The 14,529-nt window shown below is 37.8% G+C and overlaps 2 protein-coding genes across 5 annotated transcripts; one reads left to right on the top strand and one right to left on the bottom strand.

Annotated features, from left to right (window-relative positions):
- Positions 1 to 101: 101 nt before the first annotated feature.
- On the top strand, positions 102 to 8,620 carry kif17 (kinesin family member 17). 4 transcript variants are annotated; one of them, XM_028002712.1, is made up of 15 exons: positions 102 to 815; positions 1,023 to 1,267; positions 1,407 to 1,553; positions 1,744 to 1,845; positions 2,862 to 3,051; positions 3,259 to 3,693; positions 4,323 to 4,402; positions 4,502 to 4,667; positions 4,791 to 4,882; positions 5,018 to 5,133; positions 5,700 to 5,928; positions 6,116 to 6,374; positions 6,491 to 6,552; positions 6,638 to 6,758; positions 7,730 to 8,620. In XM_028002712.1, the coding sequence occupies exons 2-15, from the start codon at positions 1,037 to 1,039 to the stop codon at positions 7,888 to 7,890; spliced, it is 2,391 nt and encodes a 796-aa protein (XP_027858513.1). In that variant the 5' UTR covers positions 102 to 815; positions 1,023 to 1,036; the 3' UTR covers positions 7,891 to 8,620. The 4 variants fall into 4 exon arrangements, with proteins under 4 accessions (XP_027858513.1, XP_027858512.1, XP_027858514.1 ...); XM_028002711.1 differs by having other exon boundaries at positions 102 to 823; XM_028002713.1 differs by having other exon boundaries at positions 102 to 1,267; positions 7,733 to 8,620.
- Positions 8,621 to 8,850: 230 nt separating this feature from the next.
- Positions 8,851 to 14,218, bottom strand: LOC114135426 (specifically androgen-regulated gene protein). Its single transcript, XM_028002717.1, has 4 exons — positions 14,102 to 14,218; positions 11,500 to 11,635; positions 11,112 to 11,307; positions 8,851 to 11,001 (listed from the first exon to the last, which is right to left on the bottom strand). Exons 2-4 carry the CDS (start codon positions 11,602 to 11,604, stop codon positions 9,905 to 9,907), a joined length of 1,398 nt encoding a protein of 465 aa, XP_027858518.1. The 5' UTR covers positions 11,605 to 11,635; positions 14,102 to 14,218; the 3' UTR covers positions 8,851 to 9,904.
- Positions 14,219 to 14,529: the final 311 nt, after the last annotated feature.

Below are 14,529 nucleotides of genomic sequence, written 5' to 3'. Positions count from 1 at the left end.
CACAAGACAGCTTAATTTTTTGATGCCATAAAGAAGTTGTTTTTTTTTCTCAGAGAAGCAAATTACAAAAGAATAGTCATTTTGATTTCTTGTTTCAGTGTGTATAAATACTTCAGATTAAGCTAAAGTTTCAAAAGATCTAAGTTTTTCACTAATGCTCATTTGTGAGCTAAGATTTAAAGTCTAAGATTTCTTATATTTATATATATATATATATATATATATAAAAGTTATAAAATGAATTTTAAAGTATTGTTAGGCTTATTGAAGTTAAAAAAATACTCGGAACTTACAAGTTTGTATTGTTGCACTCACGAAACAGACAGGAGTCCTTCTTCAGTTTCGGCAACTTTATTTGCCCCACGCTGTGTGCATTTTCTTTTGATATTGTTCTCCTCAGAAGCCGGGCACAGACTGACAGAAAACCGTTACAAAGCTTCTTCTTTTTCAGAGCTACAATGTTACAACTGACCAACTGACAGTACTTCCGCTACCCAACCAATCAGTGACGTAGCACGCAGCTCAGATTCTGTAATGCTTCTGCGGCTGAACAAAAACAACTGGGCAAATAAATATATATTAAATAAATGAATAGAGTGTTTTATTCATAAATGAAAAAAAATAGTAATAATTTAAATAAAATACTTTTAGGATGCAACAGTATCCTATCTTTTTCTTCCTTTCCAAGATGGCCGCCCGTTTCGGCCGTTTTGACTCGGATTGGGCCTTTAAGGTTGCTTGGTAACGTTAGAACGCTACCAAGAGAGGAAGACCCGAGACGTAGAAGCAGGGGATCCAACGCTGTTTCTGACGAGGTCAGCAGGTGCATAAATATTTCTGTCTTCTGTATTTGCTAACCTCTATGTCGGGAAGAAAATTGTTAATATAATTCTTCTAGCAGTCAGTCGTTGAGTCTTGTTGCTTCTGACTTTTATTAAGTATCTAGGTTTTCATAAGACCTAAGCTTTTCCTCTCTTCGGTTAGCAATAACCGTTTCTAACCCCATTGTCACCTGCTGTGAGGTGGATGTTAAGCTATGGGTTCAGAGTCAGTTAAGGTGGTGGCGAGGTGCAGGCCGCTGGATGACAGGGAGAAGACTCTCTGCTGTAAGATGGTTCTGTCCATGGATGTCCACCGGTGCCAGTGCTTCATTGAAAAGCCAGGGGCACAGGATGAGCCACCCAAACAGTTCACTTTTGACGGGACCTACTACATTAATCAAACTACTGAGCAGCTGTACAACGAGATTGCCTATCCTTTGATTGAGGTAAGCAGCTATAAATAAATGAATAATGAATAACAGTAGGTCACATGCTTGTTACTTGATACTCTCAGTCACCTTACCTCATGATTGCATCAAAGTCGCAACTGTGGTGTGATCCTTTAACACAGATGTATTTATGCAGGGTGTTACTGAGGGATACAATGGCACAATTTTTGCCTACGGGCAAACTGGAAGTGGAAAATCTTTCACCATGCAGGGGGTGTCTGAACCTGCAACTCAGAAAGGTGTAATACCACGAGCTTTTGAGCACATTTTTGAGAGCATTCAGGTATGGCTGAGAACTCCTTTTTTTTGTAGCTATGTCTCAGATTTAATTATTTTTTTTAGTCTTTCCTAAAACAACAAACAGGGGCATTGGGCATGTATCGAGCACACTTAGTTATAGTTATTGTCCAGACTTGCCTAAGCTGTGTTTGCTTAGGAAGAGTAACTGTGCTTACTATTTGTGTGCAAGACAGTGTGCTGAAAACACAAAATTCCTTGTGAGGGCCTCGTACCTGGAGATTTACAATGAGGAAGTAAGAGACCTTTTGGGAAGTAACACCAAACAGAAACATGAGGTTAGTCTTTGTTGTAACAAATTTGTGCATATATTTCAAACATTTATTCCTGTTGTGATGGTTATTGTTTACACACAATAAAAATCGAGTTTCTCAAAAAATGTTGTATCAGATCAATAAGAAGAAAAGAGACATTTCTACAACTAAAGTGTGATCTAAATTGTGATCATGTTATTATGGCTATACTGTCATGGGGAAGATTGCTGACTTGACATTGTCCAGCAGACTGTCAATTACACCAGGGTAAAAATGCCATTGCTGTAGAAGCTGGTTGTTTTAAAAGATCGATATTCACATATGTTATTGGAAAGTTGAGTGGAAGGAAAAAATGCGCTTAAAATGCATTCATTGTGCATTTTTGCACAATGTATGCATTGTATGGATACAATGTATGTGATTGTGAAGCAAAGCTAGTTAAAGTTAAATCTTACACACATCATCTGTTCCTCATATTAGCATTTCCTGAACCAATTGCAATATTATAAAAACATCTTACCTGCAGCTAACTAGGGATTGAACTGTTGTGTAGTGGTGCAAAGTGCTCTTTATAAAGTAAAGTCAATTTAATATTTTTTAAAATTAGATTTATTTCTTATTCCATTTCATTTGTTGATGACCGCCATGCTATGAAAAACACCTACGTAACAATTCATTAAAAAAAATCCCCTGGACCAAATATATAAGGATACTTTTCAATAGGCCCAAATTTCTTTATTAAAATATATTTTTATTTTTTACTGGATTTGTAAGCCATAATCTGACATATTATTAAGCCATAATCATCTAATTTTTAAAACAATCCCTGAAATAAAATTCTGGTGATATTGTAATTCACTTATATGTACTTATAATTATAACCAATTTGCTTATTTGTGTCTTGATATCTATGCACAACACTTACTGCTCATGTTGCCATAGTAACATGAACTGAAGTATTTTGGAGAGGTCAAGGTGTTTTAAGAGGATAATGGAGTTGTATTAAGTGTGTGTTTTTATTACGCTGTTTGAATGGCTAGCTGAAAGAGCACCCGGAGCGTGGGGTGTATGTGCCGGACCTCACCATGCTCACGGTGCACAGCGTAGGGGAATGTGAAAGAATCATGGAGCAAGGCTGGAAGAACCGGGCAGTGGCTTGCACGCTGATGAATAAAGACTCCTCCCGTTCCCACTCTATTTTCACCATCCGTTTGGAGATCTGTAACACTGGTAAATATGCAATCATTTATACAAAGACTTTGACTAAGCCCTATCTCATTTGTGTTATTTTGATCTTACTTTGCTGTTCTTAAACATTTATATTTCTATGCTGTGGCATGATTTTAAAGTTGCTTCACTAGTTGATTTTATTTTGTTTGAAGACAGATAATTTTTTCTGGATTTTTCTTTCTTTTTTTTTATTAACCAAATATTCAGATCCAGCCGGTCAAGATCATATACGAGCAGGCAAACTTAACCTTGTAGACCTGGCAGGAAGTGAGCGTCAGTCTAAAACTGGTGCCACTGGAGAGCGACTCCGTGAGGCCACAAAGATCAATCTCTCCCTCTCGGCTCTGGGCAATGTCATCTCTGCCCTGGTGGTCGGCCGCTCCAAGTACATCCCCTACCGGGACTCCAAGTTGACCAGACTGCTGCAGGACTCTCTGGGAGGAAACACACGGACATTGATGATCGCCTGCCTCTCACCTGCTGATAACAACTATGAGGAGAGTCTGAGTACTCTGCGCTATGCAAACCGGGCCAAGAGCATCCAGAACAGACCTCGAATCAACGAAGACCCCAAGGATGCTCTGCTGCGAGAGTATCAGGAGGAGATCAAGAAGTTGCGGACCCTCGTCTCAGGCCAGCTAGGTATCTCTGACCTTTAGTATAAAACCTGATTACAGAGCTGCCGTGCCTTGTAAAGTTTTTTTGTCTTCTTTTACAATTAAATGTTTCAGATCGTTACATTTTTATATCAAGCAAAATTAACCTAAATATATAAATGACAAGTTAACCTCTTACAGAAAAAAGCAGTTGACAACTTCAAATCACTGCTGTCAATTATTTGTTGTAACTTGACGAAATTTTGGGGAAATTTGGCTCACTCTTCCTTGCAAAATTGTTTTATTTCAGCCCACTAGAAGGGTTTTTGAATATAATTGTCTTGCTTAAAGACAATTATATCTTGTCTTTAAGATAAGATAGTCTGGATTTAATCCAGACTTTGACTATACCACTCCATACATCACACTACCACCACCATACGGTGACAGAAAAAAACGATTTGTTTTTGTTTGCTATCAAAATGTGTTTAAGGACCTGAAACGTTTATGTGTAAAAGAGAACAAAAAAATATATATATCTGTAAGAAGTTATACAGTTTTTCAATACTTTGTATGCATGTTTTTAAAATTGAATAATAATAAAAAGTAATACAAAGGAAAATTGTAGGAGAAAGTCTGTTTTTAATTACCTTTTTCCTTTAAATTTTTCTACAGCTCTTCTGTCTGATCAGCCTGCAGATGCTCTTTCACAGTTGCCACCCAATGCTGATGAAGCAAAGGAAAAGATTAAAGAGGCAAACAGACGATTCCCACACAGATATATCATTGCACATTAAAGCAGCTGTTACACAACAACCAGTTGATTGATGGTTCTTCTTCTACTGTCTCCACAGGAGTACGAAGAAAAGCTGGCAAAATTGCAGGCCGAGTACAATGCAGAGAAGGAGTCCAAAGCAAAGCTGCAGGCAAACATTATTGCTCTGCAGCGCTCATATGAATCAAAGCTGTCTAATCTGGAGAATGCCAAAACCAGCAGGGGGAGCTCTGACCCTATGAAAGGTAAAGGGAACATTTCTTACACTTTCCTTTTACAATATATCTGTACAGGAGGATGATGATGTTCCTCTTTTGTGACTTACTAAGCCTCTGCTACATTTAAATTTAAATCTTTTTCAACATAAGTGAGCTCCAGCTGTAAAGCTCAAGATGAAGAGAAAGAGAGCACACCCAACACTGATCAAATCAGTCTCTCTACAACCACTTCACTGGGAAAGGTATGGTCATTCTAATGTGACTGTGAATGATAAAAAGCCCAGATGTAATTCCGAAAGGGATAAAGACCCCCTCCCCCTCCCCACATAACAATAAATCCAGTTTCTTTTCTGTGTGTCATCATGTTGCTGAGGCAGCCTGATGCGTCTTGTGCTGCAGTCAGCACTCAAAAAGATCCAGCTGGAAATGAGCTCACGTACTCAGATGATACCAAATCAAATGAGCCTCTGGACCAGAAACATGTACTGGAAAGGTACGAGGGCTTATCTCAAATTTTATATTGTGTACTTTATTTACAAAATTTTGTGTGTTCTATATTGATAATTAATCTGGTTCAACTACTTGCCTTTAGGAGACCTCCACTTGCTATGTAAATTAGTGCTGCAAATTTCAGCTGTGTGTAATATGAATAGAGCTGTTATGTGAAGGTATTGGAAGTTTGTTAGAGAACATCAATAGAAAAATCTGGGCTTTATTGAAGAAAAGTTAAGAAAAAGATAATTTTTGAAACAAGAAGACATCCCATTTGCAGTTTGTAACACGAAAAGACAGAGCAGATATGTGGGGGGAATGCTCAGTTTAGTCGTTAACTACACTCAAAAAGGTGTGTGTGTGTTCAAAAACTAAAAATCTTTAAAACCACGTATCCTTTTTTCACTTCACTAATATGCATGTGTTGATTCATTACATAGCATTCCAAATTAATACTTTGATTGTTGCGGTTCTTATATTAATAATGGGGTTAAGGGTGTTAATACTTTTGCTAGGTACTAAATATACTGTTGTTCTGATGATTTATTTCTTCCTTTATCTCTCAAGACTACAGATACTAGAACAGGAAGTAATAGGAGGGGAGCAGGCCAGGAACAATGAGTTACAGCAGAGACATCGGCAGAGGAAGAAGTTCGCAGATCAGAGAAAGGCCCAGCTCATCAGCGCACTGTCAGAAGACAGTGAGGAGAGTGACAGTGTGTTATTGAATGTGTACAATTCAATCCAGGAAGAAGTTCATGCCAAAAGCCAAATACTGTCCAGAGTCCAGGGCAAGGTGGGTGGCAGTGGCTTCAGGGGCAGAACTTGAAGAACTTCTGTGAAATTTAAAAGGAATCAAGCCTGGAGCTGATTGAGCTTTTAATGTTTTATTATTGTGTCCAAAATTAAATTATACATACCACAGTTTACATGTTATTTATACTGGATAACTAAGCCAAGATTAAATTATTTTGTTGTAACAGTTGAAAGCAGCCAAACTGGAGATCCGTGACCTCCAGGCGGAGTTTGAACTGGAGAGGAACGATTATCTGGCAAACATTCGCCGGCTTGAGAGGGAAGGCCAGCTGCTGAACAGCCTGCTGGAGCGCATGGTGCCACTGGTACGCCGAGACTGCAACTACAGCAACCTGGACCGCATGAGGAAAGAAGCTGTTTGGGATGATGACAGTTCCACCTGGAAGTTGCCAGATGTGATGGTGCAGAAAACAACTCTGCCTTCAGGTAAGGAATATGATGCAGTGGCATGGTGAAACTTTTAAACACTTTTAAACTAAATCCCAGGTGGAACGCCATCGTTTTTTGAAGATTTCTTTTTCTGCTTGTTCTGCTTTTTGTAGCAGTGACTCCAAATCCTTCATCCCGCAGAGATTCAGGTTCTGATCATGCCGAGTCACTTATGGTGTGTGAATTTATAGATCGTCTTTGACATCAAATACACACTGTTAATTAAACTTTAAAACACAAGCATATGTTTATATTTACAGGTTGAAGAAGACCGGTACAAGGAATTGCTGGATCGCAAAGGCAGTGAGAGTATTGCCAGCAACTACTTTAAGTCAAAAAGAGCCAGTCAGCTGCTGAGCGGTGATGCTGTTAAAGGACATGGTGAGTCAATCATCAGTTCAGACATTAATAATGCAAAAGGAACCGATTATGCTAAATCCATATTTAGCATGGTTTTATACTTCTAGTTGGGTCTCAACTGCTACCAAAAACAGCCCACATGCTTAAAAAATCTACTCAGCCATTTTTTGGCTACAAGTTAATGTTTTGTGGCATCTGGAAAATCAAAAAAGTTCCTGATTGTTGAGTCACATTCCATGGACATTGTGCAGTTACCTAGCAACCCCAGACAATCTCAGCCCTGTTATCTAGCAACCCAAGCTGAGCACCAGCATTTTTGGTCAGCTGGTTTTAATAATAACGATACATTTTATTTATAGGAGCCTTTCTCAAAACTCAAATAAAAGGTACAACAATAAAATAATAAAAACACTTCAATAGAAAGAACAATAGGCATCAAATAGAACAAACATTTGTAATTATTATTATTACAATCGTGCTTCTGTTTGCAGCCATTTTTGTGTGAGTGTAAACTTGAGTTGGGAGGCGTGGCACTTATTTGGATTTAAAGTGACAAGAGGCTGTAAGGCCGTCTCTTTCTGAATAGAGCTCCAAATTGGCAGAATGGAGCAGAACAAAATCTCATTATCTAAAAATGATTTTATGTAAAAAAACTTTTTTGAACATATTTTGTATGATCCTAACTAGTTCAAGGAAGCATAATAGGTCACTTTTAAGCAGAGTGCTACTTTGTTTTGTTTGTCCATGATTTAACAGCTCAGTGTTAATTTTTTTTGGAACATTGTAATGAAGCTACAACATTACTTAAACCATGTCAGCTTATTTAGAAAATCAAGTATAAATTACATTTATTGTTACCTTTACAGTGAACACATACAGTACATTGTAATGTGAAAAAGGGGCAAGAGATAACTATTACCCATTTTACTTCCTTTTGTTTTTTCCTTCCATTTTTCTCCTTTTCTTTCACTTATTCTCTTCCACTGGTGCAGCAGGCTACCATTCTGTGAACGGTTCCAACATGAACCCCTCTCCCAGGTCAGACCCTGTCCTGCCACGGCCCTTTCGCCTAGAGTCTCTGGAAGTTTCGGTGCCCAATGGGAAGGCGAAGCGCAGAAAAAGCAAGTCTCACATTCATAGTGAAGAGACATAAAGGGACTTTGGCGTTTCAAACAGGTAGCTGACCTCATAAACATTTGATTTTGACTCGAAAGAGTTTGTATACTGGGATAAAATAAAATATTTATTGCTAGCAACCTACTTTTTTGCATCTTTTATCTGGAATTGTAAGACTACAATCCCAGATTCCCCCCTCCCATTACTTAAAAGTTTGATTTGCTCACTTAAGTTGCTTTAGTATTTAATTGGCTGTATTTTTGTTTAACAGTGTAACTTGTGCCATTTAGTTCAGACAAAAACTATTAAGAAATAGCTTTGAGCCGTAGTATAGATACATTGATATAGATATCTCTCCTTTGCTTTCTCTCAGCAAATGCACACTCAGAATTACTGTGATTAAACTGGATTTATGCTACATAGTGATTTACTGTATTTTTATAGCATGCTTAGTCCATTTTGACACACACCACCAGTGTCTGCTCATCTCCTTCAGGGTTAAATGTTCAGAGATATTATTCAGCATACTTTGATTATAATAATTGTTATATTTGAATTCCTATTCCTATCAGAGGTCGGAGGAGAAATGGGCAGACTGGTTCAAGCTGATAGGAAGGCTACTAGACATTTTTGTCCACACAACTCTTGGTCACTGTAATCCTCTTCTTTTCTCATTCTGGTGCTCTGTTTGTCTAAATACATTGAGTTGTCAGTGTGGTATTGATGGATTTCCATATTCATACCTAATAAAGTGGCCAGTCAGGGTATTTTGTTATCACTTGCGTTAACATTGCAGCAGATGCACTTTATTCCCACTTCTTTTTCCATACTGATAAACTTAGTCTTTCCTGAAATGTGTTGAGCTCAGATTTGGCTTTTTTTAAAAGGAAAGTCCTAGTTTTTTTTTAATCTATTGCTTCATATCTCTAAAGCTGTGTCGGTTTTAAAATTTGATGCCTAACTTTTGTTCAGACATAAAAGACGGAGACACCAAGCCACTATTACAACTTTATTCAATGCTAATACATAAGCTGTTGAGTCAGAAGAGTTCCATGTGAGGGGTATCAGGAAAACAGAGAAAACAGATTATCTTCAGCAGCACATGGGGGTTGTCCACAAGATAATCGGATAACAGAAGAACAGCTGAGCAGGCTGTGTGAGTGGCTGAGTGGCCTGTAAGATGAGTAGTTTAGCTGATGTTCTGTAATGAAAGTACAGAACAGAATTCTTCAGTTTCAGAAAAAAAAAGAAAAATAGGTCAAAAAGCCTGCAGGTTATTGTAAGTTGATCAAATTACAAGGCCAAACAGTCTCCTTGTTAACAGCTCTGCAGCTGCACTGCAAAACTCAAAATGTGCTCTGCTGTTTCTGTGGTCTGGTTGGATGTAACATGTAATTCTGAAATGAGCACAATAAACAAGGCTTTCAAGATGCGGTACATTCTGTGCAAATTTTTATTTTCATAAGCATTTGTGGAAAACACAGAGGATTAAAACATTTACATATATTTATTGGTTTTTAACAGTCCAATTCAAACATGAACAATTCAGCTTTCTCTTAGACGATGTAACTCAAACATGCGGAAAAACATAGCTTGGTAATCAAGTATTTGGGATTCATTTTGCAGTTAATTAATGAACAACTGCAAAATCATACTTCACAAAATCCCAAAAACAAATAAAAGCTGCAACAACTCTTCTTCAGGCACATCTGTGAAAAGTGAACAATCAACAATTGTCAGTTAGGGCAATGCTCCTTATTCACAATTAGGCTGATTTAGTTTTTGGTTGCCTCATTTTTTGCTGTATCAAGCTGAATATTACAATACATACTTATTTTTGATTTAGATAACATTATCTTGAGAAAAATATACAGAAAAGAATGGGTTTGAAATGTGCAAGGCATATTTTGAATGATTTTTGGAACTTAAAGAAGTGTTCTCTTTACAAATGAGTCTTACGTTGTAAAGAGTTGGAATGCTCAAAGTTCCCATGTAATACTCAAACACTCATAAATCCTTTCAGTTAGACACACTTAAGCTATATGCAAGGTTTAACTCTTTAGCAGACCAAGTTTTCGGAGAGCCTCTTTTCGATCTGATCCCACTCCAGGCACCATCATCGCAGTGTAACCCACTGAGTCTACAGGGGTGTCGGATGAAGACTGAGATGTGGTGGTGGTTTTCATTGACTTGCCATACAATTTGTGCTGTGGGTACTTTCCCTTGTTTTTGTAGTTGTCTTGTTTAGCGGAGTGCTCTAAACCTTCTGTCTTCAACCCACTGGATTGAGACTGAACATGTAATAATAAAACAGGCTGTTGTTCTTCCTTGGATGGCTGATGGACGCTAGCACTGTTCTTCAGAGGCCTGTTCTTGGGTTCTGTTTTCTCTTGAGAGGAACAGAACGATGGGTTTCTTGTTGGGTCTGATGGATCTCTTGCAGGTTTTTTAGAGAGAGGTTTTGCTCCATCCTCATGCTTGTGTCCTTTCAGGAGGCCGAGCTTCTGCAAAGCTTCCAGTCTCACTACCTCAGGATTTGTTGCTTGTTTGACACTTTCTGAAAGTTCTGCTGTCATGGATTCATTTTGAATTTTTGGATATATGTTGGCAGGTATTTTTTTAGGTTTTGGGGGCACAACAGGAGGTAATGCCTTGGGCTTGTTCATGTCTGAGAGGGATTTATCAGGTTTTGTGACATTTCCCAATTTTGAACCTTCCAGTGGTGTTGGACACTGTCTGTCCAAGTCTATAGTGTGATCAACTGTTGGACATAAAGGTGTCTTCCTCTGGGAGGCATTTCTCCGCAAATGAACTAGTGCATCATAAGATAGAGGTCCTCTTGTTAAAGGGCCTTCAGTTGGCTTGGCTGAGTTTTCTCTGGGTTTTGTGGAAGACGGTATCACATTAACCTCTGAAGGTACTGGGGGAGCAGTACGTTTCTCGTTGTGACTGGGGGCTGGTTTGTTGTGCTTGGATCTGAACTGAGACTTAGGAGATGCTGATTTGTCTACAGGAGTGAGTGATTTGGTACTGGGAACAGAACACTGAGAACCGCTCGCCACAACAAGAGGTGTTGGAACAAGGTAGCTCTGCATGTGTTTGGTGTCAACATTTTTCTTGATGGGTTGGTTACTTGGTTTATGTGAGCCTGAAACGCAAACAAGTGCAGGTTTTACACCCAAAATACAAGCTTTCCTTTGTTAGAGGACTCAGTCAAAACTGAATCATAATCTGACATGCTCTAAAAAATGAACTCACTGTTGACATTGCTTTTGGCCAGAGAAAGAGACAGGTCAGCCAGTTTGGCTGAAATGTTTCCAGAGGCGGGAAGTTGTTCAGGTTCATCATGAGAGAGTCCACTATCGTCTTCATTATCCAAAGACTCAATAGTCTCCTCCAAAAACATTAAACAGGCCTTCTCTTCTGCAGAAAGATGCTCTAGACTATCTTCACTCTGAAACACAAATGAACTCATGAAGCAAACATAATATAAACATGAATGATGACCTAAAGATAATAAACCTCAAATACAAAACAACAAACACTAAAAAAACCCAAAGACATTATGTAGCATTATGGTCTTAATATTTCTAGCTGCTTTGAAAAATGAGCACAAAGATTTTTAGGTTTTGGAGGCAAAACGTACAAAGCCAGAGTTTGCGCTGACAACGCTGTCGCAGCTACCAGCACTTTCCATGCCATTCATTGTTGCTGATTCAGTGCCGCCAGGCCAGGTATCGCTTTTGGGCATTTTAGTCAGTGGCACACAATGTTGTTTTCATCTGTAGAAAGAGTTTAAATCAAGAAAGTGAACAAGGCAACGACAAAATGTATTCATGCAAATAAGATTTACTATCAGAGAGACAGCTACTTAAAATTGCTTGTAATCTGTCATTGTTTGTTAAAGACATGCAATAACAGTCCAAGTCATATCTAATGTAAATATCTGTGACATAGATTTTTTTTCTTCTGTAATAGTCAACAAATTAAAACTGTACATTAAAACTGCATACTGTTTACAGCTTTCATCCTTGTAAGATATAGATGTTGTGTGGAAAATAATTCAGGTTTGCTGCTGTGCGTATCTGAAATTGAACCCTACTGTGTGGTCGACATAAAACCACTGTGGGGCCATTTATAAGATGTTACTCATGTTCATTACTGCAGACTTCTTATTCTTGTCTTCCTCTAAGACCGATCTACCCTTTCTTATCTGCTGACCTGAAAAATTGTGTAAGCATTGTTTAGTTGCACAACCGCTGCTATATTAATGATTAATTTAAAAATCTTTTCAAGAAAACAAAGGGAAATATGCACTCATTGTAAATATTGGTTTGCCTTAATTCATCATTGATTCATCATCTGCTTTGCTCTAAAAATAATAATAGCATAAAACAAATCAATATCATATCCTGAAACTGTGAATAATTGACTCATAAACAGAAAGTCTTTATGAGTGACTGAACTAAACCTGGTAATAAATATGACAATCATGTGAATTATTTTTTAAACAGTACGTGCAGAGCAGCAATCTTGGATCTTAAAATCAGCTTGATTATGCTGGACTGACTTTTAGAGTTGAATAACTAAAGGTTAGGCATAGTCTTATTTTTTGATTACATAAAAGTTTTAAAATGTAAAATGACACATCAGGGAGATCATAAAGTAAAGTGATGCATGTGACCCATTTTAAATTACTCTTGTAGTTGGTGTTATTTTATTATTGTCTGATAACTTACTTTAACTTGTAAAGGACTCTGACTCTTTATGATAATAACCATAATCTGCAAGATTAACTAAAGTTGTATCCAAAATATAATCTTGGGTTTATGCTTTAACATTACATATTGTCAGTCTGCCCACAACTCGTTTAGTCTTAGACTGTTTAAATGTATTTCCTTTACCAGTTTCACTGAAAGTTGTCTCTATTTCCTCAAGAGGAAATATTTTCTGCAACACTGGAGTGACTCACATGCACAGAAATTTTCCAGCTATAAAACCCCAATTTCAAAGAATACCAGGCTATCATACCTTAGTGTTTGATAGATAGCTCCTGTCCTGCCCAGCGCATGTGACTTGGATTACAGCACACATGGCACTCCTAATCTTACTTTACTGGATCAGTTTCAGAGGAAGTGGAGGGTGACAGTAATGGACTACAGAGAGCTATTCTATATTCAGTTTACACATGTTATTATCTTAATCCTTTTTAGTGTAAATGGTAGGCATTACTACTGCTAAGATGTGTTACATTTTTACGAGAGCAATGCCATTTTAAGCTAAAGATGTGCGTTAATGTTGCTATTTCCCAGATAGTGCTGCAGATTTAGTGTAAAAGACCCTTCAGTATGAACCTGGCAACACTCACCAACAAACCTTGGGATGCATTTCAGCACCTGAGGCAAGGGCAGCAGGACAGACCCACAAAAACATCGAAGGCACAAAAGCACTTGTGTTCACTGTGCAAGTTTTGGTATGTCAATCCAAGTCTGTAAAACTTCCGAGGCCCTATTGCCACATAAGTAGGTACTGGGGCTTATCTGTAGTACTGTAGAAATAGTTCAATGTATAATTCTGAACAATACATAGTTGTTGATATGTTGATAAGGTTTAGTTTGACATAACCTGTGGCAAATACCCCAAAACAACTTACTAAATTTCATTTTGGGAAGTCACATTTTTTTCTAAATTATTACCATAGAGTTATAACTTTTCTGTTTGTTTAATTCATCTGCATTGTAAAAATGTAATTCACCAAGCCTTTATCTCAACACAGATACTTTTATTACTCACAGAACAAGAATATGGCTACCACCATAATGTTCTATATACAGCAATAAATTTAACTGCCTCAAGGGAGTTATGTAATAAGCAACATCAACCTTTTTGGTTTTCCCAGGACAGCAATAAATCTGCATCTAAGTTTTAATTAGGGCCTAAGTCCATTTTTGCACTCTTTCATAATGTGTGCTACAATATTCATTAGAACATCCACTGATCATTAAGAACCCAACAATGTAAAACTTTGATATAGCTAAAACCGAGGTAGTGACCTGATTGTCACTTGAACTGTCAACAGAGTAAAATATTCTAAGTAGAAGTCGCTGAAAGTGGTTTGAAACATGTAGTTTATTTCATGAAGATAATTAAATATATTAATGAACTGAATTATTTACCTATACACATGGATGTATGACAATAGCCAGCTAATACAGTGATGTTTAGCATTAAGTGATAATGATGCCTACCTGTCTGAGTCCTCGCGCAGCCCACAAGTAGGACAGTCATCCTCCGGCCCGCATTCAATTGTGCGCGAGGTAAGCGCGAGGATCTGAAAACACCTGCATGGACTTTGAGCTCTAAGCTCTCAGCCAATCAGATGGCAGCACTATCCTCGAGGCACGCAAGGCTGTCGGCGTCATTTTATAAACAATTGTCTGTTTTGTTTCAGGGTCAGCAGGTTCGAGTCTAGGTTTTTATAGAGTTTATTTGACAATAAACTAATTATATTAAAGTGCTTTAAATAGTGTGATTTAATGTCAGCCGCTCTTCCCTCCCATGAGTCGATTTTTCCCCTGTCATCGGTTTGTAGAGGTACTAAAATGTTATACGACGTTCTCAAAAAGATTTGCAAATCAATAATTTGCAAAAATCATTTAAAGTTTAAGAAAAATAA

The sequence above is a fragment of the Xiphophorus couchianus genome, chromosome 20, assembly GCF_001444195.1.
Source record: "Xiphophorus couchianus chromosome 20, X_couchianus-1.0, whole genome shotgun sequence".
Lineage (NCBI taxonomy): Eukaryota > Metazoa > Chordata > Actinopteri > Cyprinodontiformes > Poeciliidae > Xiphophorus > Xiphophorus couchianus.
The sequence above is the reverse complement of the archived record's forward strand: the minus strand, read 5'-3'. Positions and strand labels throughout refer to the sequence as shown.

Excerpts from the sequence above, each read along its gene's own strand:
- kif17 (XM_028002712.1), top strand. The coding sequence starts at position 1,037 with ATGGGTTCAGAGTCAGTTAAGGTGGTGGCGAGGTGCAGGCCGCTGGAT. Across the intron at positions 1,554-1,743 it reads ACATTTTTGAGAGCATTCAG|TGTGCTGAAAACACAAAATT; the intron begins GTATGGCTGAGA and ends TGTGCAAGACAG. Across the intron at positions 3,052-3,258 it reads TTTGGAGATCTGTAACACTG|ATCCAGCCGGTCAAGATCAT; the intron begins GTAAATATGCAA and ends CCAAATATTCAG.
- LOC114135426 (XM_028002717.1), bottom strand. The coding sequence starts at position 11,604 with ATGCCCAAAAGCGATACCTGGCCTGGCGGCACTGAATCAGCAACAATG. Across the intron at positions 11,308-11,499 it reads TCAGCGCAAACTCTGGCTTT|AGTGAAGATAGTCTAGAGCA; the intron begins GTACGTTTTGCC and ends TTTGTGTTTCAG. Across the intron at positions 11,002-11,111 it reads GGCCAAAAGCAATGTCAACA|GCTCACATAAACCAAGTAAC; the intron begins GTGAGTTCATTT and ends TTTGCGTTTCAG.